The following is a 26,635-nucleotide window of genomic DNA, read 5'->3' as shown; positions in this document are numbered from 1 at the left end:
TTTGTCTCTCCGCTCAAAATGGGTGCTAGGAACGAGATTCAAAATGGGTGGCACAGACACAGCGTCCAGTATGGAGGGAGCGGGTGACCGGGCTAATGGAATAGATGCAGGCTGGGCTAATGAACTGGCTAAAGGCTGATGTACAGGTTGAAGTGAGACTTGAGTTGGTGGTGGAGTGGATGAAACACAGTCAGTTACTTGTGAGAGGTTAGTTACCACGAAGGTAGGTAAACGCCGTGTACTGTCTTTACCCTCCCCATGAACGGCCCCAGAAAACACAGTCCCAGAAGCACCAGCGTCCTTAAAACTCACCACAGCTGGTCGCACAGGAGTCCCTGAATCCGGCTGTGGGGTGAAGCGCCGGCGGCGTGAATGTTTCCTCCCCACCGCTGACGGCTCCGACAGGCAGGGAAAACCTCCGGTGGGTGAATCTGAGACGGATGCTTTGTGGTGGTCGTAGTCCATTGTTGCTGGGCACAATCGGCTACTTCCCGAGCTTGCACCGCTTCCTGGGCTTTATGCAGCTCAGCGATTAAGTCTGTAAATCCCCGGACCTGGTGGAGATAGGGATTTCCGGCCAGGATTGCCTCAACGGCATTTATCCCCACAACTTTCGCTCGTGCATTGGAGGTGTGGGTTACCCAGTCCACCAGGCGTAGGGCACGTGTGAGGTCGCTCTCCCCGGCCAAGACCGCTGGATCCATCTTGTGGTCGCGTCGTACTGTCACGGCTGCACAGCAGTCGTGTGGTGTATTGAAAAAAAGGATCCAAAATGCAGGTACCGGCTGGGGTGCGAGTGAGTGTTTATTTACAGCGGTGAGAAGGTGACAAAACAGGAAGAGCAGAGCGGGGAGTAAACAAACCTAAACTGGGAAAACTAAAGAACACAACTTAAACCAGACACTCACGGGAGGAGGAGCGAAATGCACAAAGAGAGATGGCAGAGAGAGACGCAGAATGAATACCAGGTAACAGAATAATGCAGACTGACATGGAGTTAAACAGACGACGCGACAGAGAGCACAGGAAAACACAGGGCTTAAATACACGGGGAGTAATCAGGGAATGGGCCACAGAAGGGAGACACAGCTGGGAGCAATAAGGCTAACGAGACAGGGGAGAGGTAAAACTGAACACACTGACATGAGACATGAACTTTCAGAATAAAACAGGAAACTAACAGACACAGAGAATCAGACAGGACACTGAACATGACAGGCAGACTCATGAGCAGACACAATAACACCATGGAGAGACAGAGGGAACACAGAGAAGTGGGAGCAGGCAGGCAAAGAACAGAAACCTAACAAATGGCAAAATCACAACAGAATACACACTCGGAATGAACAAAAGCATAAGGAAACACAAAACACTGAGTCCTCAGACTCAGGACCATGACAGTATTAATCCGGTTGTTCAGTGATGACGCGACAAATCCTACTTCCGGGCCTAAAGTAGTCTGCGTTTAATATGGCTTTTGTGTTGTTAACATGTTTAATGTTATGTATTTTCTTCTATTTGATCTCAAAAAGTTCCTAAAACAGTCAGTGATCACTGTTGACCTCCCTCGGCTTTTATTACCGCTAATCATTTATTTAAGCTCAGTTTTTAAAACCTTAGGATGTAACTACAGCTCAGCCCATGCAGCAGTATATGAATATGGATGTATTATGGATGGATTATCTCAGTTGTTCTCCTGGCTGAAGTTTGGTCCTTTTACAGCATCCTGCCATGCGATTACATTTGTTCCTGACCACCGAGAACACTCACGTTAACTTTTATCGAGTGGAGAAAAAAGTTAGCTTGTTTATATTATGCTAACATAGCTGTGTCGCTAGCGGTCACGTAGCACATCATTATATACCAGCTAGCCAAACTTCAGTAACCCTACAAACGTCACTGCTTTTTAGTTTTCTGCCTTTATTTATGTTGGAAGTGATAACAGAGCTGTATGTTTTAATTTGTTTCCAAAACCCCGCAGTCAGGACATGCTATATTATATTTAGATAGAAGCTAGCGAGCTAACTCCCTGCTAACTTCTAATTCCGTTAAATGTCATAAATTCCGTTTTCATGGATGCCTGGATGTTAAACTCAATTGTTACACCTGGTAGAGCAGGACGCTGATCATTTTATTAAAGATGAAAGACTTTAGACAGTTTTTCAACTCTCAGTAATGCCATAGTGATCGTTTGATATATGGACCTGCAGTGGAGTTTAGGTCCAGACACGGCTAGTGACGTCAGACTGAACAACCGGATAGGTAACTTCACATCTGAGCAGACAAGTATCACATGTGGAGTTTCCCAAGGTTCCATCTTGGGACCCCCTTCTGTTTAACATTTACATGCTCCCACTGGCACAGATTATAAAGAACAACAAAATAAACTACCATAGCTATGCAGATGACACACAAATATATATCACAATGTCACCAGGAGACCGAGGCCCTGTACAGGCTCTTGGTAAATGCATTGAGGAAATTAATGACTGGTTGTGCCACAATTTTCTCCAACTAAACAAAAACAAAACTGAAATAATAGTCTTTGGTGCCAAAGAAAAACGATTACAGGTCACCAGAGAAGTTCAATCTATACACCTAAAAACCACAAACCAGGCAAGAAATTTGGGTGTAGTGATGGATGCAGACCTAAACTTAGAAAAACACATTAAGACAATAACAAAATCAGCTTACTATCACCTCAAGAATATATCAAGGATAAAATATCTGATGTCTTAACGGGACCTGGAAAAACTAGTCCACTCCAGCTCTGAGGTCTTTACACTGGCTGCCTGTCAGTCAGAGGATAGACTTTAAAGTTCTGATGCTGGTCTATAAAGCTCTGAATGGTTCAGGACCAAAATACATCAGTGACCTCCTGACTCAGTATGAACCTTCCAGATCCCTCAGGTCATCTAGATCTGGTTTTCTATCAGTTCCCAGAGTCAGAACCAGACACGGAGAAGCTGTATTCAGCTTTTATGCTCCATATATGTGGAACAAACTCCCAGAAAGCTTCAGATCAGCTGAAACACTCAGTTTATTTAAATCCAGGTTGAAGACTCACCTATTCTCAGCTGCATTTGAATAAAACACCAAATACACACTTTTAAGCTCAAATTACAAAACTTACATTTAACTACTGATTTTATCTACTGTTCTGATTTTATCTACTGTTTTTTTAATAAATTTTAAGTCATGCTTTTTATTTTTTTTAAATGTCTCTGTAAAGCCCTTTGAATCACCTTCTTGTTGAATGCTGCTATATAAATATATTTTCCTTCCCTTTCCTTGCCTACTATCCTTGGAAAGGTAAAATGATTGGCTAGAATCCAAAGTGTATGACATCTTAGGGACAAAAAAGCACCATAATGTGCGTTGCTTTTCGGTCTGGTTATACCCTTTATATCAGAACCACAATGCCATAATGGCACCGGATACCAGTTCACATCCCTAGTGCTGATGCACCAGATCAGGAGGGTGACCATGTGGAAAGAGGCAGTGACAATGGAATGACTGGTCACACTTGGACTGCTTGGTTAGCGGCTGGCGGCGATGTGGGTGGGTATGAAGACCATCAGTTGGCTTGGCTGGCAGTGTTAATGTGACCTCTCGGGTAGTTCGGTGGGTTTCTGTGGACGGGCTGTCTTGACAGGCCCCAGATGCAGTCATGCCAGACGTGGACATGGTTTGGCTGCAGGACCATACAAGGCAGGACCAGATGGCGGCATGGCAGCCGCAGACAAAAGCATGGAAGCTGCTGGTGGCGGCTGAACGGACTCCCCAGAGCTATCAGCGGACATGGGGAGGTGCTGGACATGCTCTCCAGAACCGCCAGCTGACGAGGCATGAAGGTTGTGTTTGTCTTTTTTTACTTTATTTCCTTAAAACATCTTATAGCCTATAAAGTCTGTGTGGTCTCAGACTTCCTTGTCACATCCTTAGAGTTGGGTAGTGACATTCTGTACATATAACAGGTCTAAAATAAAAACTTTTGTTCAAAGGAAAAATAGACAGGCATTTTGAAAGTTTTTTACAGAAACAAAGTTAAATAATGTTTCTCTACACGTGTTTCTTTACATTACAAAAAAAGTGGGTCCCTCACCCCTGTGGTGTATTCATTATGTCTTGTACCAATAACAAGAAACCACAGACTCAGAGGAAGAGGGCGGGCTTTACTTGGTGTCAGCGACAGAAATGAAAAAAAGCTCAAATGAGTGAGAAGGACGATGAAGGAAACATCTGTGCTGTGTCTGCTCTGTAAGTAGAATCTCTGTGTTTGTTTGAATTCTTGTACTTTGACTGTCTGCTCTTCTGATAACTGATGATGGAGGAGAAGACATGAAAAACAAATCAGGCTGAATTCAAGTTCAAAACACCACGAGGACCAACTGCAGGTCTGAACTGACTATCTTTTTAATCACTGATTTCCAGAAATCAGTGATTACAAGCATATAGCGATTCCCTGACTTACTCTTCTTAACGGGTCCAACAAAATCCATTCCGAGGTGCTCAAATGGGGTACCAATAATAGGCAGTGTTAAAATAAGCACTGTTTCTCTAACTACTTGGGGGACCACTAGCCTCAGAAGTGAGCCCACCTGATGGTAAAGTATGCCATTTTGCAAGACACAGTCACTTTTGTTAATGCCTGCCTCCTCTACTTTGTCTTTGTCTATCGCTCGCTGAAAACAGAAAGCTAAACTAGGATCAGTTTTTTTGCAACTCTATTATATTGACAGGAATTTGCACACCACAAATGGGGATGGTATCACTGACACGGACAATATTGGGGGGCACAAAATCTCTGTGTATCAACGTACAAGAACTACCCGAATCAAGTAAAGCTCTTGAAGTTGTTGCATTAGCTTCATTTTTTATCATTTTAACAGTCTGGTCACACTGGAGCCCATGTTCAGCATGTGGACGTGGCATGAAACACATTTGAACCATCTTAGCTGAGGCTTTTGGGCACATTGGCTTTGTGTGGCCCTCTAACCCACAGAGGTAACAAAAGATCTTTTTTTAATTTTTTAATGGTCTGCCAGCAAACTGATTCTCACCCACAGGAGTTTTATCTGCTGACAATGGCCTTTGATGATACATCTGGGCTGATTTGGGGCCTTCCTTTGGCATTGTATTTGCATTACAGGTCCAAGGTTGCCCTTTCCTCCTGGCAGCTACAAATACTTCTGCCAGCTCAGCTGCCTTCGCTGCAGAAGACGGATTGTGCTCTCGAATCCAAACCTGTAGCTCAGGGGACAACATTCTCAAATATTGTTCAAGGATGATTATTTCACCAATTTCTTGATTCGTTTTACCTTTTGGCTGAATCCATTTCCCGTACAGATCTTTAAGTCGAGCACACAACTCCTTAGGGTTCTCGTCAAGCCTGACTTCCAGTGAACGGAATCACAGCCTGTAGGTCTCAGGGTTAACATCATACTTGGACAAAATTGCAGCTTTAACTTTGTCATAGCTGAGAGAGTCATCAATATCCATATGAACGTATGCCCCTCTTGCCTTGCGTTAGCAGTGGTATTAATCAAAAAACCCAGTCTGTTTTTTCCCAATGATATGCTAAGACATTGCGTTCAAATGTAGTCAAAAAATGCTCAATATCATCACTATCAGTCAACTTTTCCAGTCTGGGTTCATGCAATGAAAACTGACCTGATAATGACTGACTGGATTCAGCTTGAGCTTGAGGTGAACTAGAAATGTGAGGTAGCTCCCTTGACTCTGGTGACTCTGTGGTAGGTAATGGTAGCTCTGGTACTGGTGATGTCCGGGACTGCACCTCTAACTGTAAAAGCTGAAACTGATGTTTCAATGCATTGAATTTTTGTTCTTATCGTGCAGTTACCTCTTCTTGCCTTGCTTCCCGAGCTTCCTGTTGACCCATATGAGCTTGCAATATTGACATCAGATCTGACAGAGATGGATCCCTTTCTTCAACCTCAGTGCTCTCCACCATTTTAGAGACTCCAATTTCCTCCTCAGCATCAGCTTCCTTCTGAACAGTTACTTCTTTCTTCTTTTCCACCTTTCCTCCCTGATGCATTTTCCTTTTTTCTGGGGGTGAAAAAACCTCAAAGAAATAAAAAAACAAAACAAAAATGTGTCCTCAACTGGTAGGTCCCACTGCTGCCACCAGTTGTGAGGGACCAAGCAGCCAAAGCATAGAGGACACAGGCAAAAAGTATCTTCACAAAAGGTTTTCTTTATTGTAACCCTCAAAAAGTGCAAAATTACCAAAATTCAAAAACATACTTAGCAGGCCCATAAAAGAGGTCAACTAAATATAACTCTACGGAAAGTAATTTCCAGAAACTTAAACAAAACAAAGTGACCTGATTACAAAGACAAACGAGGGTAGCTTTTATAATGATTTGGCCAAACCATTTACACACAATAGGGGAAAAAAAAAAAAAAACAACACAAAACACAATATTAACTAAGCACAGAATAACCTAACTAAACCATTTATCAGCTGGTGATAAATGTTTTCTACTGGCCACTCAAATACTTTTATTCTCCCTCATGGTTAAGTCTTTAAGAGGATGGATGTTGATGGACCTTCCACCATTTAAACACTTTTTTTTATTTTTTTATTCAAACTTGGCATCAAATAGAAAATGAGCAGATATATCAGAGAGACGAGTTTGTGTGTTTGTCAGCTATTTGTGTGGAGTTGTTCTTTATGTTCACCTCAAATCAACCTGAGTGTCATTTCTCTTTAGTTCTGATTTCACTGCTGAGCTGCACAACAAACCAAGGTCAGTAACCTTCTTCTGTCACAGTTTAAACCTGAGAAATGCTCACTGATATGACCTGATTGAGTTCATGTCTGAGAATGGAGCCCACATATAAAACTGGTGAAATGAAGTATTAAAAAATGTTCCTTGAACATTTCTTACAGCATGTAGCATGATCAGATCATCCGTTTATAATTTTAACCCCCACAGCTCGACTGATTGTGAGTCCCAGCAGCTCTCAGTTCTTTAAAGGAGACTTTGTGTCTCTGAGCTGTGAGGAGGACGACAGCTCTGCTGGATGGACTCTGAGGAGAAACACAAGCAGACGACAAAGGACTCAGTGTGGAGATGGGTGGGGAACATCTGCTAAGTCTTCCTGTAACATCAGTATAACAGCACCACATGACAGTGGAGTTTACTGGTGTGAGTCCAGAGAGGGTCCCATCAGTAACATGGTTAACCTGACAGTCACTGGTAAGCTGAGTGTGTGGAGTTAGTGTTGATGAAGCTGTGTGTAAATGGATGAAATGCTGTAGTTTGTCTCTGTGTTGAGGTGGATCAGTGATCCTGCAGAGTCCTGTCCTCCCTGTGATGGAGGGAGATGACGTCACTCTGCTCTGTAAAACAAAGACCACTCCCTCCAACCTCCCAGCTGCTTTCTATAAAGATGGCTCCCTCATCAGGAAGCAGCCTACAGGTCACATGACCATCCAGCATGTTTCCAGGTCTGATGAAGGCCTCTACAAGTGTGACATCAGCGGTCATGGAGAGTCTCCATCCAGCTGGATCACTGTCACAGGTGACACACTCACCTGTCTGTGTTTCTGCAGCTTTCAACATTCACAATGTGACGACAACTTAATGACTGTGTTTGCTTTATTTTAGACAAACACAACACCACACCTCCACCTGGATCCACCTCCATCATTCTTCCTCCATCACTCTCTCCTCGTCCTCTCTCTGTGTTTTCATTTGGTGTATCAGTGTGTGTTGTGGTTCTACTGGTGTTACTGGTTCTGCTGGTGAGACGATGTGTTCACAGGAAACCTGAAGGTGAGACTCAGACTTCCTGATCTTTCATGTCTGAGTTTGTTTAGTAGAATAAAGTTCACATTCATGATGACCACAGTAATGACTTGATTAAATGTAATCTCTGTTTAGATATTTAATTTGAATTATTTTTCATTTTGGAAAATTTCAGCAGATCAACAAGCTGGAGAAGATGACATCATCACACGTGTCATGTACCATGCTGTCAAAATACAAAGTAGAGGTACCGCTGTGTTTCCTTCACTCGGTTTTTAGTGTTTTGTGTCTGTGTGTGTTTTGGGAGTAGATGTGTGTTTTATAATGTGAGGACATTCATAAATATTTAAGCCATATTTTGCTTGAAAGTTGTAGTAACAAACATGATGGTTGCAACGCTCTCAAAGAGCCAATCAGCAGCTTAAACACAAAGTATATGAACATCAGAAAGTTTCAGCTTCTTTTTTATCATAGTAAGGATGGAGTTCAATATACTTATGGTAACTTCCTGGATTACTGTGTGGGTAATAAATTATTTTAGGAAAGTGAATATTAGAGGAACAGCAGCTTTTTGCACTTGTTCTTTTCACCTCTGCAAGTTTCTGCTCAGTCTGTTTATTGTTCTAATGAAGACTTATTAGAAAATCCTTACTAGAAGACCAGCTCACACATAAAGAGTAGAAGTATAACTTGTGTGGTTTACTTATTTATTTTCTATGACAAAGTCATCACACCATTCAATCATGTTTTATCAGATGGTGTCTGGTGATTCTGCATCTGCCCTTGTTGTTTCACTTTCATTTAGGCAGAGTTTATAAAATAACTTCACATTTCTGCTCAGACCCAATATAAGACTGCTGCTAAGTGTTTGACTGGAGGTAGAATTAGATTTAGTCCATGAAGACTGTTTATGACTTTGGTGATATGATGAATTTTGAGGACATTATGAAGCAGTGAGGGATGATCAGAAGTGTAGAAATGCAAATTATTGTAATAGTAAAACTATTTTTGATCAAAAGCCTTAAATCATAACAATTAAGTCCACACCTTTATTATAATCTGTGTCCTTTGATTAAACATTGGCTAACTTAGACGAATGTTACCATGTGTGTTTTTAACTGTACTTACTGAGTGTTGTTCACTGTGAGCTGGACTGTGTGTTTGTGGTCTGTGGTTAACTGAAGCTAACAGCTCTGCAGTCGTCCAGCATCCTGTTTCTGATAGAAAGAAACACTTCAGCTGCAGCTGATTCAACACAGAGCTGCTCATTTTAAACACAGAAAGGAACTTGGAGACATAACTTGGAAAAGCATTTCTCTAAACTCTGCACACAGACCATCAACTCATTGATGATAAAAATTCATTTCAATTCAATTTAATTTATATTGCGCCAAATCACAACAACAGTTGCCTCAAGGCACTTAACAGTGGTCGTGTTGTGAGAACATGTTTACTTTGAGCTCTGTGGTGAAGAGAGTCAATGTGCATTAAAAGAGATGCAGCTTTGTGGTCGTCCACCTTGTTATTCTCAGAAACTCTCAGCAGCTCTTTGTGGTCAGTCTGTGTTTCTCAGCAGAGCTGTTAAAAAGAAAAAGAAACTGTACAAAGGTGCTGATTTGTTTAAAGAGATGTCAGTTAAAGTTTTCATGATGCAAGATTAAAAACATTGTAATACAAATAATAATAAAATAAAGTTAGATGTAGTAGTTGTACCTAATGTGTTTTATTATGTATTCAGCTGCAGTCTATTCAGAAGTGAGAACTGAAGACATCACTTACTAGCCAGGAACCATCAGAACAAAGAAAGCCCAGGTAAAACTGCTCTTTACTTTAACTTTGGATAAAGGTCACTCTGCTTCCAGGCATCCTCCTAACCTAAGCTAATCACAACACGATTCAAGTTCAGATCTCAGATTTGTGAAGGATATCACACTCACACTTCTCATTTCAAAAAAAGCAAACACATAATATATAAAAACAAAAAACCTGTTCCTATAAAAAGAGACATGGACAGAAAAACGTTAGATCAATGATAGAGGTGCTGTCCTCCTTCTCTTGAAACAACAGTCAAGAGTTTGATGTTACATAACTTGTAAGATTTAAAGACATTTTGTAAATCTAATTGGATTGACTGACTGACTACAAACAAAACAGCCTCCTGATAGTCACACCTGTGGTATCCCTTTCAAAATCCTGTCACCTTGTCCTCCAGTTGTTGCATTTACAAGCAACAGCTGAAGAAAACTTGACCTCTGATCTTGACCTTGGAGGTTAATGATACTGAGATCCGAACTGATCCAAGAGTGTCAGTAGATGTGTCTATGGTATCAATTTGAAGCTCATATGCCACCCTGCTCAAATGATCACATTCACAAAATTAGGTGTCCACACTGTCCACCCGCCAGGGTGACAACAATACCCCATCAGCATGTTACATCTGAGAGGTAAAAACTATTTTGCACACCAGGAAAAGCAGATTCTGACAGCAGCCTGGTACTGTTTCTATATAAGCTAATAATGATTATCCCCCAGGGTTGCAGTTTTGTGATGGTTAGCAGTATTTCCTAACAGCAGAAAGGTAACAAGTTAAAATCCATGTGCTCTTATGTGTGGATGTGCATGTTCTCTTGCATAGTCCAAAGACATCCATGGGTTTATTTTAATTTGTGATTTCAAACCGAACATAAGTGTGAATGTGAGAGTTTGTTTCAGGTCTTTTGGTTCCAGTTTGACTTTTGGGAACTTCAAAAAGCTCTGTGATCTGAGCTGGTTCCCAGTAAAGTCTGAACTGGGACTGTGTGTGATGCAGAGAGGTGGAGATTGGAGGTCTTGGTTAAACTACAAAGCTTGTAATCATGTTTCCTGTTGTTTGAACTGTGTGTGTTTGTGTTCAGACTTTAAACCAGAGCCAGATGTCGTCTACTCTTCACTGAAGTAGTCCACCAGTCCAACCACTGATGTCCAGCTGCTGGCCTCTAACTGGTCCCCCCAGCACCTCAGACCAGAGGACATCCACATTATATTATCTTTTTTTCCTATTCATGGTCACTTAACTGTTTTTTTTTTTTTGTTTTTTTTAATATTTCATTTATGTTTGTTGCTCTTGGGAGTAATTTTTTCTCCTCAGGATTAAGAAACTTTTGCTGTCACTCTATTTTTATGATGTGGTTCTGTGTATTTCACCAGTGTATCACATGGAACATCACACTTCACTGATTATCAGTGCAGATAACAAAGAATATGCATTAAACCAGAACCACATTCAGTCAACATTCAGTGGTGGCACAGAAATGATTGAGTAGAGGATATATGTGTTTGAGAATGAATTTGTTTCCTTTGTCACCCAGAAACCAAAAGCAGCCACTGACACGACAATGATTCCTTTTGTTAAATTTTAAAAGCAAAAATTAAATAAAACTCTCTGGTTTCAGGTTTCTAATTGTGAGTTCTTGTTTTTTTATGATTGCACATTCAAAATTCAGAGGAATATTGACTGTTAGTCGAATCAAATTAGGCAATTTGAACAGATGCAATTGGACTACATGGATATTTTTTCTGTTGTGATTCATCACAAACATATAATAATAGGAGTCAGTCTTTTCAATGATAAATGTTTATCTGTCTATTATTTATTTCTAACATCCCTGTGAAGCATTCAGTGTCACACTCAGTAGTTCAGATTAAAAGCAGAGCTGAAGTGTTAATGGCTGATAAACAACAAACTCACGAACATGTGACTCAGGATCTCAAAATCTGAACCAGCCCAGAGCTCCTCCTACTAATCTTGTCAGTGAAGCTTGAAATGTCCATAAGTCATTTAAAGTCTGCTGCCATCTACTGGTAAACTACTAACTTCATAATTTTCATAGCTACAGGGAGTGCAGAATTATTAGGCAAGTTGTATTTTTGAGGAATAATTTTATTATTGAACAACAACCATGTTCTCAATGAACCCAAAAAACTCATTAATATCAAAGCTGAATGTTTTTGGAAGTAGTTTTTAGTTTTAGCTATTTTAGGGGGATATCTGTGTGTGCAGGTGAATATTACTGTGCATAATTATTAGGCAACTTAACAAAAAACAAATATATACCCATTTCAATTATTTATTTTTACCAGTGAAACCAATATAACATCTCCACATTCACAAATATACATTTCTGACATTCAAAAACAAAACAAAAACAAATCAGTGACCAATATAGCCACCTTTCTTTGCAAGGACACTCAAAAGCCTGCCATCCATGGATTCTGTCAGTGTTTTGATCTATTCACCATCAACATTGCGTGCAGCAGCAACCACAGCCTCCCAGACACTGTTCAGAGAGGTGTACTGTTTTTCCTCCTTGTAAATCTGACATTTGATGATGGACCACAGGTTCTCAGTGGGGTTCAGATCAGGTGAACAAGGTGGCCATGTCATTAGTTTTTCTTCTTTTATACCCTTTCTTGCCAGCCACGCTGTGGAGTACTTGGACGCGTGTGATGGAGCATTGTCCTGCATGAAAATCATGTTTTTCTTGAAGGATGCAGACTTCTTCCTGTACCACTGCTTGAAGAAGGTGTCTTCCAGAAACTGGCAGTAGGACTGGGAGTTGAGCTTGACTCCATCCTCAACCCCAAAAGGCCCCACAAGCTCATCTTTGATGATACCAGCCCAAACCAGTACTCCACCTCCACCTTGCTGGTGTCTGAGTCGGACTGGAGCTCTCTGCCCATTACCAATCCAGCCACGGGCCCATCCATCTGGCCCATCAAGACTCACTCTCATTTCATCAGTCCATAAAACCTTAGAAAAATCAGTCTTGAGATATTTCTTGGCCAAGTCTTGACGTTTCAGCTTGTGTGTCTTGTTCAGTGGTGGTTGTCTTTCAGCCTTTCTTACCTTGGCCATGTCTCTTAGTATTGCACACCTTGTGCTTTTGGGCACTCCAGTGATGTTGCAGCTCTGAAATATGGCCAAACTGGTGGCAAGTGGCATCTTGGCAGCTGCACGCTTGACTTTTCTCAGTTCATGGGCAGTTATTTTGCGCCTTGGTTTTTCCACACGCTTCTTGCGACCCCGTTGACTATTATGAATGAAACGCTTGATTGTTCGATGATCAAGCTTCAGAAGCTTTGCAATTTTGAGACTGCTGCATCCCTCTGCAAGATATCTCACTATTTTTGACTATTTTCCTTCTTTTGACCCATTTTGCCAAAGGAAAGGACGTTGCCTAATAATTATGCACACCTGATATAGGGTGTTGATGTCATTAGACCACACCCCTTCTCATTACAGAGATGCACATCACCTAATATGCTTAATTGGTAGTAGGCTTTCGAGCTTATACAGCTTGGAGTAAGACAACATGCATGAAGAGGATGATTTGGACAAAATACTAATTTGCCTAATAATTCTGCACTCCCTGTAACTATTTCAAATTACTTGTCAATTTTATAAGAAGCTATAGTTTCTCATTTTTCCCAGGCAATTCCTTCATTTGTGTCCTTAGTGAGATGTCAGCTTTTTAACAACATCTTTAAAGACATGAACAGAAACTCTACTAGCTCACCTGGAGGAACGCTCTGTTGATGATGTTAAATATGAATGTGCCATCCTGGAAAATGTTTCCAGTCTTACTGGACTGCAAGTACCATCTTATTAATCCAGGGCTGATAAATACACGGAATAGGCAAAAAGTGAGTTTTGTTATTTTTATTTAGTGGTATTCTACATATAGCACTTTATAAAATATGCTTCACAACCCAAACACTTTTCTTCTACATCTAGGAGAGAGCATTCTAAATAACATTCACACTCCAATGAAGACACTGGGAGCAACTTGGGGTTCAGTATATTGGATTAGACAGGGATTAAATGCAAATTCAAATTTTATTTGTCACATACACAGTCATACACAGTACGATATGCAGTGAAATGCTTACACAACTGCTTGTGGCCTGAAAGGGAAAAAAGAAGGCTATGAATAAGATAGGAAATAAATATGAAAATTAAAAAGGGTAAATTTGACTGGGAAAGAACAAGATAAATATATAAATTAAAGTTGAAAATTAAATAACTGTACAACAAAATACACAATACACAAATACACAGTATAGAAATATATAAAAATGTATGAAGAAATATAATATTTATATATATATATATATATATATATATATATATAAACACCCAGCACGCCCCTGCGGGCGGTTTATCCTTCAAGCTCGGGTCCTCTACCAGAGGCCTGGGAGCTTGAGGGTCCTGTGCAGTATCTTAGCTGTTCCCAGGACTGCGCTCTTCTGGACAGAGATCTCCGATGTTATTCCCGGGATCTGCTGGAGCCACTCGCCTAGCTTGGGAGTCACCGCACCTAGTGCTCCGATTACCATGGGGACCACCATTACCTTCACCCTCCACATCCTCTCGAGCTCTTCTCTGAGCCCTTGGTATTTCTCCAGCTTCTCGTGTTCCTTCTTGCTGATATTGCTGTCATTCGGAACCGCTACATCGATCACTACGGCCGTCTTCTTCTGTTTGTCTACCACCACTATGTCCGGTTGGTTAGCCACCACCATTTTGTCCGTCTGTATCTGGAAGTCCCACAGGATCTTAGCTCGGTCATTCTCCACCACCCTTGGGGGCATCTCCCACTTTGACCTCGGGACTTCCAGGTTATACTCGGCACAGATGTTCCTGTACACTATGCCGGCCACTTGGTTATGGCGTTCCATGTATGCCTTGCCTGCTAGCATCTTGCACCCTGCTGTTATGTGCTGGATTGTCTCTGGGGCATCTTTACACAGCCTGCACCTGGGGTCTTGCCTGGTGTGATAGACCCCAGCCTCATATATATATATATATATATATATATATATATATATATATATATATATATATACACAATAACAGCAGCCGTACAAGTATTAAATGGAATTGAAGAAATATATTGTCCAGTGTTGTGCAATCCACATTTGTAAGTGTCTTGTGCAGTGCAAATATGCTTAAAGTGATTTAGTGATGAAGTGAGTCTATTAGATGACCACGCATCTAACCGAATTAGTGTAAACAAAGTCCAGAATGTACAGTGTGTGTGTAAAAACCATATGTGTGGGTCAGTACTGTGTGGTGGTGTGATTGAGAGACCGTATCGCCTGCGGGAAGAAGCTCCTCCTCAGTCTCTCTGTGTTGGTCTTCAGGGAGCGGAATCGCTTTCCTGACCTCAACAGAGAGAACAGTCTGTTGTTGGGATGGCTGAGGTCCTTCACGATCTTCCTGGCCTTGGTCCAGCACTGCCTGCTGTAGATTGAGTGCAGGTCAGGGAGCTCGGAGCGGATGGTGCGCTCAGCTGATCGCACAACCCTCTGTAGAGCTCGTCTGTCCTGCTTGGTGCCGTTCCCGAACCAGGTTGAGATGTTTCCCGTCAGGATGCTCTCTATGGTGCACGAGTAAAAGTTCCTGAGCACCTTGGAGGGCAGTCGGAAGTCTCTCAAGCGTCTGAGGTGGTAGAGACGCTGTCGGGCCTTTTTCACCACGGTGTTGATGTGACAGGACCATGACAGGTCCTGCGTGATATGAACTCCGAGGTATTTGAAGCTGTCCACTCTCTCCACTGGGCACTCGTTGATGACGGGGGTCTGGTAGTTCCTCTCCTGCTTAGTGCTGAAGTCCACTATCAACTCTTTTGTCTTACCGACGTTTAGAAGGAGGTTGTTCCTCTGGCACCAGTTCTCCAGATTCCTAATCTCCTTCAGGTAGGCCGTCTCGTTGTTATCAGAGATCAGGCCCACCACGACGGTGTCGTCAGCAAACTTGATGATCGTGGTGGAGCTGGTAGTGGCCACACAGTCATATGTGTACAAAGAGTACAGCAGGGGGCTCAGAACACACCCCTGGGGGGCTCCAGTGCTGAGAGTGGTGGAGGCTGAGACATGTCCGCCCATCCTTACTGCCTGTGGTCTTCCAGTTAGGAAGTTGGAGATCCACTGACACATAGATGAGTTGAGTCCCAGGTGCTCCAGTTTGGTGGTGAGTGTGGAGGGAATTATGGTATTAAATGCAGAGCTGTAGTCTATGAAGAGCATTTTAACATAATTCCCCCTTCTAGTGTCCAAGTGAGTGAGTGATGTGTCGAGGAGATGAGAGATGGCATCGTCTGTGGAACGATTTGGACGGTAAGCGAACTGTAGTGGGTCCAGTGTGTCTGGTAGTGAAGAAATGATGAAGTCTCTGACCAGGCGTTCAAAGCACTTCATCACTACTGAGGTGAGGGCTACAGGGCGATAGTCATTGAGAGAAGCAGGGTGGGGTTTCTTCGGGACAGGAACAATGATGGACTCTTTGAAGCATGTGGGGATCACAAACTGAGATAAAGAGATGTTGAATATCTCAGTGAACACAGGAGCTAGCTGGTATGCGCAGTCTCTGAGGATACGACTTGAGATGCCGTCTGATCCTGCTGCTTTCCTGGTGTTCACTCTCTTGAAGGCTCTCCTCACGTCATGCTCGGAGATGATGAGCACATTTCCGGTGTTGGCAGTATCTTCCTGTCTGTGGCCGTTAGCGCCGCTAGCACTAGCATCGTTGGAGTCCTTAGCTGCAACCTCGAAGCGAGCATAGAAGGTGTTCAGCTCATCTGCCAGGGTCACGTTCGTCATACCGGTTGTTAGTGCTTTATAATCCGTTATTGTCCTCAGTCCCCGCCACAGTCTTCTAGAGTCACTCTGTTGGAGTTGTGACTGTAGTTTCCTCCCGTAGCGCTGCTTCGCCTCTTTCACCGCCTTCCGCACGTCATATGATGCGGCTTTGTACGGGTCTAGGACTATTTGTCAGGCCTTGAGGCATCCTGTTATATTCATGAAGGCCAAATGGGGAGGAGAATGCCGTGTATTTTTTGTCGTCCTCATGGAGTCTGACATTGTAAAACCCCGATGTGAGATCCATTGTAGAAAAAAAAAAACATTCCCACCAAGTGCTGCGAGGGCGTCTGACTGATGAGGCAATGGATGCGCATCTTTAACTGTTCTTGCATTTAACCATCTAAAGTTATTGCATATGCGCAGGTCACCATTTGGCTTAACAACTAAGACAAGGGGGGATGAGAATTCACTCTGGGACTTACGGATTATCCCTGACTCCTCCATCTCATCTAGGGCAGTGCAAAGCTTCTCGTAAAGGCATGGTGGGACCCATCTGTATGGCAGTCTGAAGGGCTTGTCATCCACCAGGCGGATTCTGTGGACAAAGTCAGCAGCCTCACCGCAGTCCATTTTGTGCCTTGAAAAGATGGACTCATACTGCTCAAAGAGTCGCAGCAGCCTATCTCTCCATTATTGCGAAACTTCACAGGACGAGTGGTCCAGGTCCTGCAGGCCCAAATCACACAAGCGCTGTGACATCTCCGCTTCTGATCTCGGTGCGGGCGACGAGTTCTGTGTGTATTGTGAACTGGATTGAATTTGAACAGGTTCAGGTAAGTCCTGCACAGAAAGACAGGGGGACACATCAGCAACCTTAGCATTTCTCCTGAGAGTGAGGGGCTTGTCGGAGGGATTCACCACTTTAACAGGGACCCAACCATCCCAAAACAAGGAAGTGACAACTCGCCCCACTAGGATCTGTGCAGGTTTGGATCGAGACTGAGTGGGTTCAATAATGACAGCTGTCACGGTTCTGGGTCATGTTGACCCAGCTTTCTGTTTTTCATGCTTTGGTGTTTTTCTAGATTATGATTTATGATTTATCAGTGATACTGTTTTGATTATGATGATTATTTAGTAGACTTTGGTCAGTGTCAAGTCTGTCTCTCTCTGTCTAGTCCGTGTCTTAGTAAAGTGTGTTTTGTTTCCCGTTTTACTTTGAAGGTTCTTGTTCCTGTCTGATGTCAGTGTTCCGGCTTTGCTCTCCCTGTCTCGTTAGGTCTTATTTCTCCCAGCTGTGTCCCCCTTCTGTCTCTAATTCCTTGATGACTCCCTCAGTGTATTTAAGCCCAGTGTGTCTTTGTGTCAGCGTCGCGTCGTTAACGTCTGTTCACCCTCGCTTCCTCTGTGTGTTCCATTTGCCAGCCTGCCAACCTGTCTAGTTATTCTGTTCACCCAGTTTAGTTAGTGTTTTTCCTGTTCAGTTTCATACCTGCAATAAAGCTGGGTGCTTTGAGTTACTTCCGCCTCCGTGAGTCCTGCGTTTTGGGTCCTACCTTCCTGCCTGCCTACACACAGACATGACAACAGCACTTCCCACCGCTGAGGCATCAGGAGCAGGGAGCTTAGCCCACACTAAATGTTCAGACAAGGGCTGCAAGGTGACACGTCTCTTAAGCTTTGCAGTGCCAAAACTTGGAGGCATTGCTCTGCCATCACAGTCATCAGAATAGGACAGCAAAGTTGCCAAATGAGGAAAAGCATCATCCTGGGTACCAACAGTCATTTTTAACTGTGAAATAAGCCACTTTATCGCATTGCTGCCCAGAATCATGTCATCAGCCTGGCCCGGAACCACCAGAACAGGAATCACCACCTTAAAGCCAAGTATTGACACTGTAAGATCATACATAGCAGAAGGCGTAACGAGGTGACCCCCACAACCAACAATGACAACGTCTTCAGCTGAACGTCTCTCAATATCAGGTATCGATTGTGAAAGTTTCTCATCAACTGTCTCACTTATGGTGCACGCCATAGATCCACTGTCCACTAATGCTTTAAGAACTTGTCCACTACTAGTAGTCACTGCAGAGTAGAATAAGCTATCAGTGTTTGAGAGCCTATGCAAGCCCTGTGCAATCCATGTTTTATTTGACGGGACAATGCCACTGTAAGTGGAATACAAAGTGTCATAATCATTATTATCAGTCATGTCCAAGATGGGAGGCTTACTTGCTGGATCTGCGCTGTCCTCCCCTCCACGCAGATTGTTCAGTTTCCCTGATGACCACTGGAAGGAGTACACTTGCCCTCTGGACAGTTACGTCTCGAATGACCAGGTAGGTGACACAGGAAGCACAATCTGTTTTCCCGACAGTGCGTGAGTGTGGAGTGGGAGCTATTTCTGCAGATGGAACATGGTGTGTCATCTAAGCCCGGTATTCTCAGCAGTCGGGCACTCTGTCGCCTGGCATTAACTCGAGCATAGCCTGGGCCTTGAAGCAGCACCTTCTCTAGCATGCTGATCAACCTCTCTGGGTGGAACTAAAATGTTTGTTCAGAAGTCTGTAGATAGCTTGTGGATTATGCTGGACATCAATTCCACCATTCCTCACACCAAATTTCACAACCTCTTTTGCCCTGCCTCTCAGATGCATCAAAATCTCCTCAGCTTGGTTTTCTCGAAGAATGCCACTCTTCTTTATGTAACTCTGCATGGCTTCCTGCCACTCATCAACAGACAATGAGTCCGAACTCTCCCCCCGAAACACAGGTGGGTCTTTAACCTGTCGTGGAGCCACCAGCTGGACTTGAGAGAGATCTAGTGAGCGGCTGGAGGGGAGATCTGTTGTTTCATGCGCCACCTCAGGACATGTATATGTAGCAGATGCAGGGCTCGAAGTGTGTGGCGTAGTCAGGTGTGACAGAATGCTATCAGCCAGGCGTTGCCCAATTTGCTGCACAATGTCACTCATTTGGTCGACTAAACTCACATCAGTTATTGGGGGGTCTGAGGTAGATGACTTAGTGCACTGTACTGACTGCGACTTAGCCACAAGCTCACAAGAACTATCTGCTGCTCTGCCCCACCCTGCCCCACCCGACAGTCACCCAGTGAAAAAGGAACAGTTGTGAACCCTCTACCCCTACCCACAACAAGGGGAGTCACATTTGGGGTGTCATCAGAGTCACTTAGATCCATATCTAGCAGGATATTAATAGAGCTAAGGTGGACTTAATACAATATGGCAATATACAAAGCCAATATAAAAGTATGTCCAGCAGTCCCCAAAGTTTGATTCCGTTACCCAACAGGCTAAAGAATAAGGAAGTTGATGCTCCACGATGATGCTGCAACGAGAAGACACTAGCCTGATTCAGCAGCGTCACGAACAAGTCACAGCACCAATGTGACCTCTATGTAGTGTCTTCTCTGGTCTGCATTCACAACACAAAGGCAATGGTTAGAATGCTCTCTTTTCAATGTCATGGGCAATCAGCACAAAATCTCGCAGGAATCCTCCATTATTCTGAGTATTACATTTCCACTTGCAGTGTGATCGTATAGTGGTAAATTTATACAACCAAAATAGAAAAACTTCAACACCATTAACATTGCATGTTAAATTTCCCAAATGAAAGGAATATAGAAATATATTTTAAAGCTGTACATGAAACAATGTAAATTCTCTAAACAGTGTGGCACAGTCACATACCTGCATTCACAACAAAAAGGCAATGGTTAGAATGCTCTCTTTTTAATGTCATGGGCAATCAGCACAAAATCTAAACGGGAAAGCAACAACAGAGTTAGCTAACTATGCTCCCATTTTGCTTCCTCTCCTCCCAATAAATAAATCTCACATAAAGGTGCTCTCAGTTCAACATAAACACTGGAGAAATGACCCACAACAAAAAGGCAATGGTTAGAATGCTCTCTTTTTAATGTCATGGGCAATCAGCACAAAATCTAAACGGGAAAGCAACAACAGAGTTAGCTAACTATGCTCCCATTTTGCTTCCTCTCCTCCCAATAAATAAATCTCACATAAAGGTGCTCTCAGTTCAACATAAACACTGGAGAAATGACCCGCAACAAATGATGTATAAACAACAAAAATAATCGGGTCCTCCCCATGACATTTGCGCATTCCTTACCTCGCAGGAATCCTCCATTATTCTGAGAATTACCCAGAATCCCTTGCCCTTTGTGAATGTTGCAGGGTGACTTTTTCAACAGTAGGTGGCGCCAATGTCCCATTTAGTGGGATTTAACTTCAACTCTAATTAACTATGTTACACATGTCCTCCGCCGCGAGTCCCGTGTTGTAGGCAGCGGTGCGGGATCTCAGAGCATCGCGGATGGTTTTATCCACCCAACACCAATAAACTAACAACCTTCAAATTAGTAGATAACCTGTTCTTCCTCCTGAGCTACAGGCACTCCTACAAGAAAGCATCAGCTTATTTGGGGCTATCTTGATGCTGCAGCACTTTTAGATGTGTCAAAACAGATAAACTTGATTCACATTAGTTTGTGGTTCCAATTCAGCACATTAATATCTAATATCGATTTAGTCGTTATCAATCTCTGGCATCCTTCCACAGCAATTCTTTTTGCCCCGTCTTCTATGCCTCACCCCCAACCAATCAAGGCAGCTGTCTACCCCTCCCTGACCCTGGTTCTGTTGGAGGGTTCTTCCTGTTAAATGAGTTTTTCCTTACCACTATCGCCAAGTGCTCACTCAAAGGAAATCATTTGATTGTTGAGGTCTCAGTGATTTATGTTCAGAGGCGAGTAAAGCCTGCCCTCTTCCTCCTGCTCAGAGGAAGAGGGCGGGCTTTACTTGGTGTCAGTGACAGAAATGAAAAAAAGCTCAAATGAGTGAGAAGGACGATGAAGGAAACATCTGTGCTGTGTCTGCTCTGTAAGTAGAATCTCTGTGTTTGTTTGAATTCTTGTACTTTGACTGTCTGCTCTCCTGATAACTGATGATGGAGGAGAAGACATGAAAAACAAATCAGGCTGAATTCAAGTTCAAAACACCACGAGGACCAACTGCAGGTCTGAACTGACTCTTTATCTTTGCTCAGGAGTCGAGGAAACACAGCAGGCAGTGAAAAGCTCAAATCATTCACTCATTATATCAACACAACTAGACAGTGAACACATGACTTTACTGGGTTGTTATAAGTAGTGGATATTTTCTATAAAATCTGTGTATTCAGTTCACATGATTGTAATCATTATGATCACTGTAAGAACTATATTTTAGATCAAACTTGTTTAGAAAGCAGTGAAGACTCCAACTTATGCAAATACTTTAATATCCATACAGGTTTTCCAGAAAGGATTGGATTTGTTGAGAAATGTTAATGAAGCTAAGTGATCCATAAATTATATTTAACGGTACAAGTGTCACAGAGGTGTAGTGGTAGTCATTCCAAACATCAGCTGGTGATAAATGTTTTCTACTGGCCACTCAAATACTTTTATTCTCCCTCATGGTTAAGTCTTTAAGATGATGGATGTGGATGGACCTTCCACCATTTAAACACTTTTTATCATTTTTTTTTCTTCAAACTTGGCATCAAATGGAAAATGAGCAGATATATCAGAGAGACAAGTTTGTGTGTTTGTCAGCTGTTTGTGTGGAGTTGTTCTTTATGTTCACCTCAAATCAACCTGAGCATCATTTCTCTTTAGTTCTGATCTCACTGCTGAGCTGCACAACAAACCAAGGTCAGTAACCTTCTTCTGTCACAGTTTAAACCTGAGAAATGCTCACTGATATGACCTGATTGGGTTCATGCTTCACAATGGAGCTCAAATATAAAACTGAATGAAATAAGTAATTCAGAAAACACCTTTTATATTATTGTATCACATTGTCGGTTTTTCATTGTAACCCCCACAGCTCGTCTGACTGTGAGTCCCAGCAGCTCTCAGTTCTTTGAAGGAGACTTTGTGTCTCTGAGCTGTGAAGAGGACGACAGCTCTGCTGGATGGACTCTGAGGAGAAACACAAGCAAAGGACAGAGGACTCAGTGTGGAGGAGATGGGTGGGGAAAACCAGCTGATTCTTCCTGCAACATCACTTTGATGGTGCCTCATGACAGTGGAGTTTACTGGTGTGGGTCCAGAGAGGGTCCCATCAGTAACGTGGTTAACCTGACAGTCACTGGTAAGCTGAGTGTGTGGAGTTAGTGTTGATGAAGCTGTGTGTAAATGGATGAAATGCTGTAGTTTGTCTCTGTGTTGAGGTGGATCAGTGATCCTGCAGAGTCCTGTCCTCCCTGTGATGGAGGGAGATGACGTCACTCTGCTCTGTAAAACAAAGACCACTCCCTCCAACCTCCCAGCTGCTTTCTATAAAGATGGCTCCCTCATCAGGAAGCAGCCTACAGGTCACATGACCATCCAGCATGTTTCCAGGTCTGATGAAGGCCTCTACAAGTGTGACATCAGCGGTCATGGAGAGTCTCCATCCAGCTGGATCACTGTCACAGGTGACACACTCACCTGTCTGTGTTTCTGCAGCTTTCAACATTCACAATGTGACGACAACTTAATGACTGTGTTTGCTTTATTTTAGACAAACACACCACCACACCTCCACCTACCTCCACCTCTCCTCCTGGTTCCACCTCCATCACTCTTCCTCCATCACTCTCTCCTCCTGTTCTCTATGTGTTGTCATGTGTTGGATCAGTGTGTGTTGTGGTTCTACTGGTGTTACTGGTTCTGGTGGTGAGACGATGTGTTCACAGGAAACCTGAAGGTGAGACTTCCTGATTTTATATGTGTATATAGATGCATAGTTTTTAAATGGTTTTTATCCTGGATTTAAAGACCACCACTGAAACAGATGTGAAAAGGGAGATCATTCCAAAGCTTAGAGAAGCAACAACATCAAGAACAGATTTACATAGTCCATGTCACGGCCGAGGCCGAACCCGACAGCCAGACTCAAATGCAGATCATACTCAGAGGCAAGGATGAGTGTAATTAACAGAACTTTATTTTCTAGGGCCTGACAAATACTGTGAGCTATGAGAAATAACATGGGACTTCAATTATGGTGGTAAACAGGAGTGATGCTAAACTATGAGAAATAGTTGATTTACAAAAGCACCAGAGGATTGTGACGAGGGGATATGTACAGGGGCACGGGGCAGGAAACATGACCTGGAGGCTCTGAACTTTTGGCAGGTGGAGGAATGGCAAAGAAGGAGTGAGTGGTCAGAGTGAGCAGTTTTGGCCCGATTGAGTACTGTGACAGGAGGGCAAGCAGGTGAGTGAATCCGAGAGGTGCTGTGACACAAAGAGCTGCCAAGCACAAACCAGCTTCAGGATGAAAGCGTGTATTGCCAGGAGATGGAGGTAGCAGACAACAGGATAGTGTGGTTAGCTGAAGACTTGGCGAAGAGGAAGAAGACTGGTGAGCGCTGGTCTTAAGTACTGGCAGCTCAATTGCCAGCAGGTGTGGAGACATGCAGGAAAGCAGCGACTCTGCCCAGCGGTGGAACTGTGACTGAGTGGAAAAACCCAAGGACTCACCCAGACCATGACAGTCCAGATGAAAGAGTAATCCATCTGAGCTGGACAACTTAGAATGACTGGATACAAGTTGATCGAACAGTGTAGAAAAATGCTCTGCTGTATTTGAGCCGAAGCCTCAACAGCGTTGGACAGGTGCAACCTGTTTAAGAGCAGCACCAAGAGCAACAAGGAGCAAACCAGGTGCTTTTCAATGTCCCAAAGACATTTTATAAATCCAGAGCAGCGAGTGTCTGGAGGTCAGGCAGGCTCCATCCCTTGCTGTTTTCAAAACTCGTTTAAAAACATCTCTTCTCCTTGGGTTTTAACCTAAGTTGGGTCGTGATCTGTGTTAAACATTTTACCCTTTGTATATTATATTTTGTACAGCACTTTGGTAAGCTATAATGTTGTTTTTGAAGGGCTTTAGAAATATAGTGAAAGGGATAAATAAAATGGGCACATGGTCAGAGAATGTAGCATCCTCGACATGTAAGTTACAGACAGATAACCCATTCTTGAGTGCCACCCTTAACAGATTAAATAAAATGAAAAGTGTCATGATCCTCGGCCATGTTGGCCCAGTATTCTTAGTTTTCATGTATTTTTGTATTTTGTTCCTTATTTAGGCCATGCTTCCTGGGTTGCCCTGTTACGTTGTTCCTTATGTGTTTTCCCCTTATGACTCTTACCCCCTGTGTGCCCCTCTGTGTATTTGTGAGCCTTCGTCTCTCCTTGTGTTTTATTCCATGTTTTCCCCAGCCTGTTATGTCTGTGTTCTCCCCGTGCTCTCTCTCCTCCTGTCTGAACCTCTGTACTCCCTGTTTTAGTTTGACAGTCTCTCGTCAGTATGGGTCATGTTGTGTTCACTCCTGCCCTGTCTCGTTATGATTATCTGTGTCAGCTGTGTTCCCCGTGTGCTCCCACTTCCCTCGTTGACCCTCTGAGTATTTATGTGCATGTCTCCCTCAGGTCAGTGTCGCGTCGTCAATGTCTTCTCCCCGAACCTGTGTCTTTCTGTGTTCCCACGGTCTTCTGTTAGTATTCCCAGTTTAGTTCTGTTCCTTTGTGAAACCTGCAATAAAGCAGTGATTTTGAGTTCAGTTCCTGCCTCCGTGAGTTTTGCGTTTGGGTCCTCATCTGCCTCCACACAGCCGGTTCATGACAGAAAAGAGTTTATGAAGTCCATGAAGTCCTTAGCCAGGGGGCTTCCCTGGGCAACAGATGTGAATATTAAAATCACAGAGTAGCAGGATCTGGTCATATTGTGATGCACTGTCAGCGAGAATGTCAGAGAACTGAGATAAAAAAAAATAAATCATTATTATATTGTTAACCATTCCTCGCCGTCAGTCCCCTGACCGTGGTCGGGAGACACGAGGGGAGATGCTTCCTCCAGGGCCGAAGTTTGTCCTCCTTCGGGGTTAACTCCCTTCACTTTTGTGGAGTAGTGAGGCAGACAGAAATCAGCCGAGGCACCGGAGAGTACTGAAGAGATGAGGCTTTAATAACAGTACTGCACACTTTGGAAACACACTGCATAGCCTGTAGCCCGTTAGAACGCTGCTCCCGGTCGCCCTCTACCCATGACACACTCTCTCACTCTCTTTTTCCTCTTTCGCTCCCCGCGTTTCCTTCACGCGCATGCTCACACACACATTACATACACTCCTTACTGCACCCAGTCACACACAAGACAGCAATTCCTGCAACACTACCCCCACTCTGGATGGCAATTAAACAATAATTCCACTCCAGCATTGTAATGCATAAAACTGGTACACAATCCCCTTTACCACTTGGAGCCCACAGGAGATAAAAGTGTTAGCCATTACCGCATATAAGGTGAGGTATAGTATCAACGAGTGCACTTCAGTGACAAAGAGGTTGGCTCAAGTAAGGTGTACATACATGTGCAAAATAAAGCATTTCAAGTGCTGTTAAGTAGAAAAGAAATTACACAATTGTAACTGTTACATGGCGACCGGGAATAACCAACTTATCCTAGCATCTAGGAAGGCACAAATACAAATGGATAAGTGCATGTAGATAACCCCGTAGGTCCTTCAGATACTTTTTTAAAAAAAATGTAAACACTGGAACAATGAAAAAAAAATAGCTACAATGGTTTAAAAGAGTTAACAGTATAGGAGGCTGAAACGATTTAAACTTGAACCGAATCTTCAGTCCTACTTGGAACTGTCCATGGTAGGTAAACCAAGTTAAGTGATCCACACTCCATACCGGTCTGGAGCTTTGCGCCGACGAGTTGGTCGCTGAAACTGCTGGCCCGGGTGGTCTGGCTCACCCACCACACCCCCACCATTCTCATGGTCTACATGGGAAGGGGACGATGGGACAACCACAACCAGAGCGGGATCAGCTGCAACTGAGACAGAAGGCTGAGAGGAGCTGGGGCCACTGCCAGTTGCAGTAGAGAACAGACTGTGCAGACCCAGATCATGACGGCTAGTAGTTCACGTCGTGTGGTGCAGTAGTTTTGTTCAGTTCTTGATAGCTTACGACTGCCATATGCCAGCACACGTTCCACGCCCTGTTGCATCTGTGACAGCACCGCGCCGATGCCAGTGTCGCTGGCATCAGTGTCTAGTGTCATTTCTCCATGGTCAAGTGGATAGCCAAGAACAGGGGCAGAGGTGAGTCGACACTTCAGCTTGTCGAAAGC

General features: G+C 43.3%; 1 protein-coding gene across 2 annotated transcripts; it reads left to right on the top strand.

Moving 5' to 3' along the window:
* The first annotated feature begins 7,119 nt into the window (after positions 1 to 7,119).
* On the top strand, positions 7,120 to 10,838 carry LOC112431138 (uncharacterized). 2 transcript variants are annotated; one of them, XM_076887035.1, is made up of 5 exons: positions 7,120 to 7,232; positions 7,312 to 7,557; positions 7,644 to 7,811; positions 7,963 to 8,031; positions 9,523 to 10,838. In XM_076887035.1, exons 1-5 carry the CDS (start codon positions 7,211 to 7,213, stop codon positions 9,564 to 9,566), a joined length of 549 nt encoding a protein of 182 aa, XP_076743150.1. In that variant the 5' UTR covers positions 7,120 to 7,210; the 3' UTR covers positions 9,567 to 10,838. The 2 variants fall into 2 exon arrangements, with proteins under 2 accessions (XP_076743150.1, XP_076743149.1); XM_076887034.1 differs by having other exon boundaries at positions 7,960 to 8,031.
* Positions 10,839 to 26,635: the final 15,797 nt, after the last annotated feature.

Source organism: Maylandia zebra, linkage group LG7, assembly GCF_041146795.1.
Source record: "Maylandia zebra isolate NMK-2024a linkage group LG7, Mzebra_GT3a, whole genome shotgun sequence".
Lineage (NCBI taxonomy): Eukaryota > Metazoa > Chordata > Actinopteri > Cichliformes > Cichlidae > Maylandia > Maylandia zebra.
This window is presented reverse-complemented; position numbering and strand designations above follow the sequence as displayed.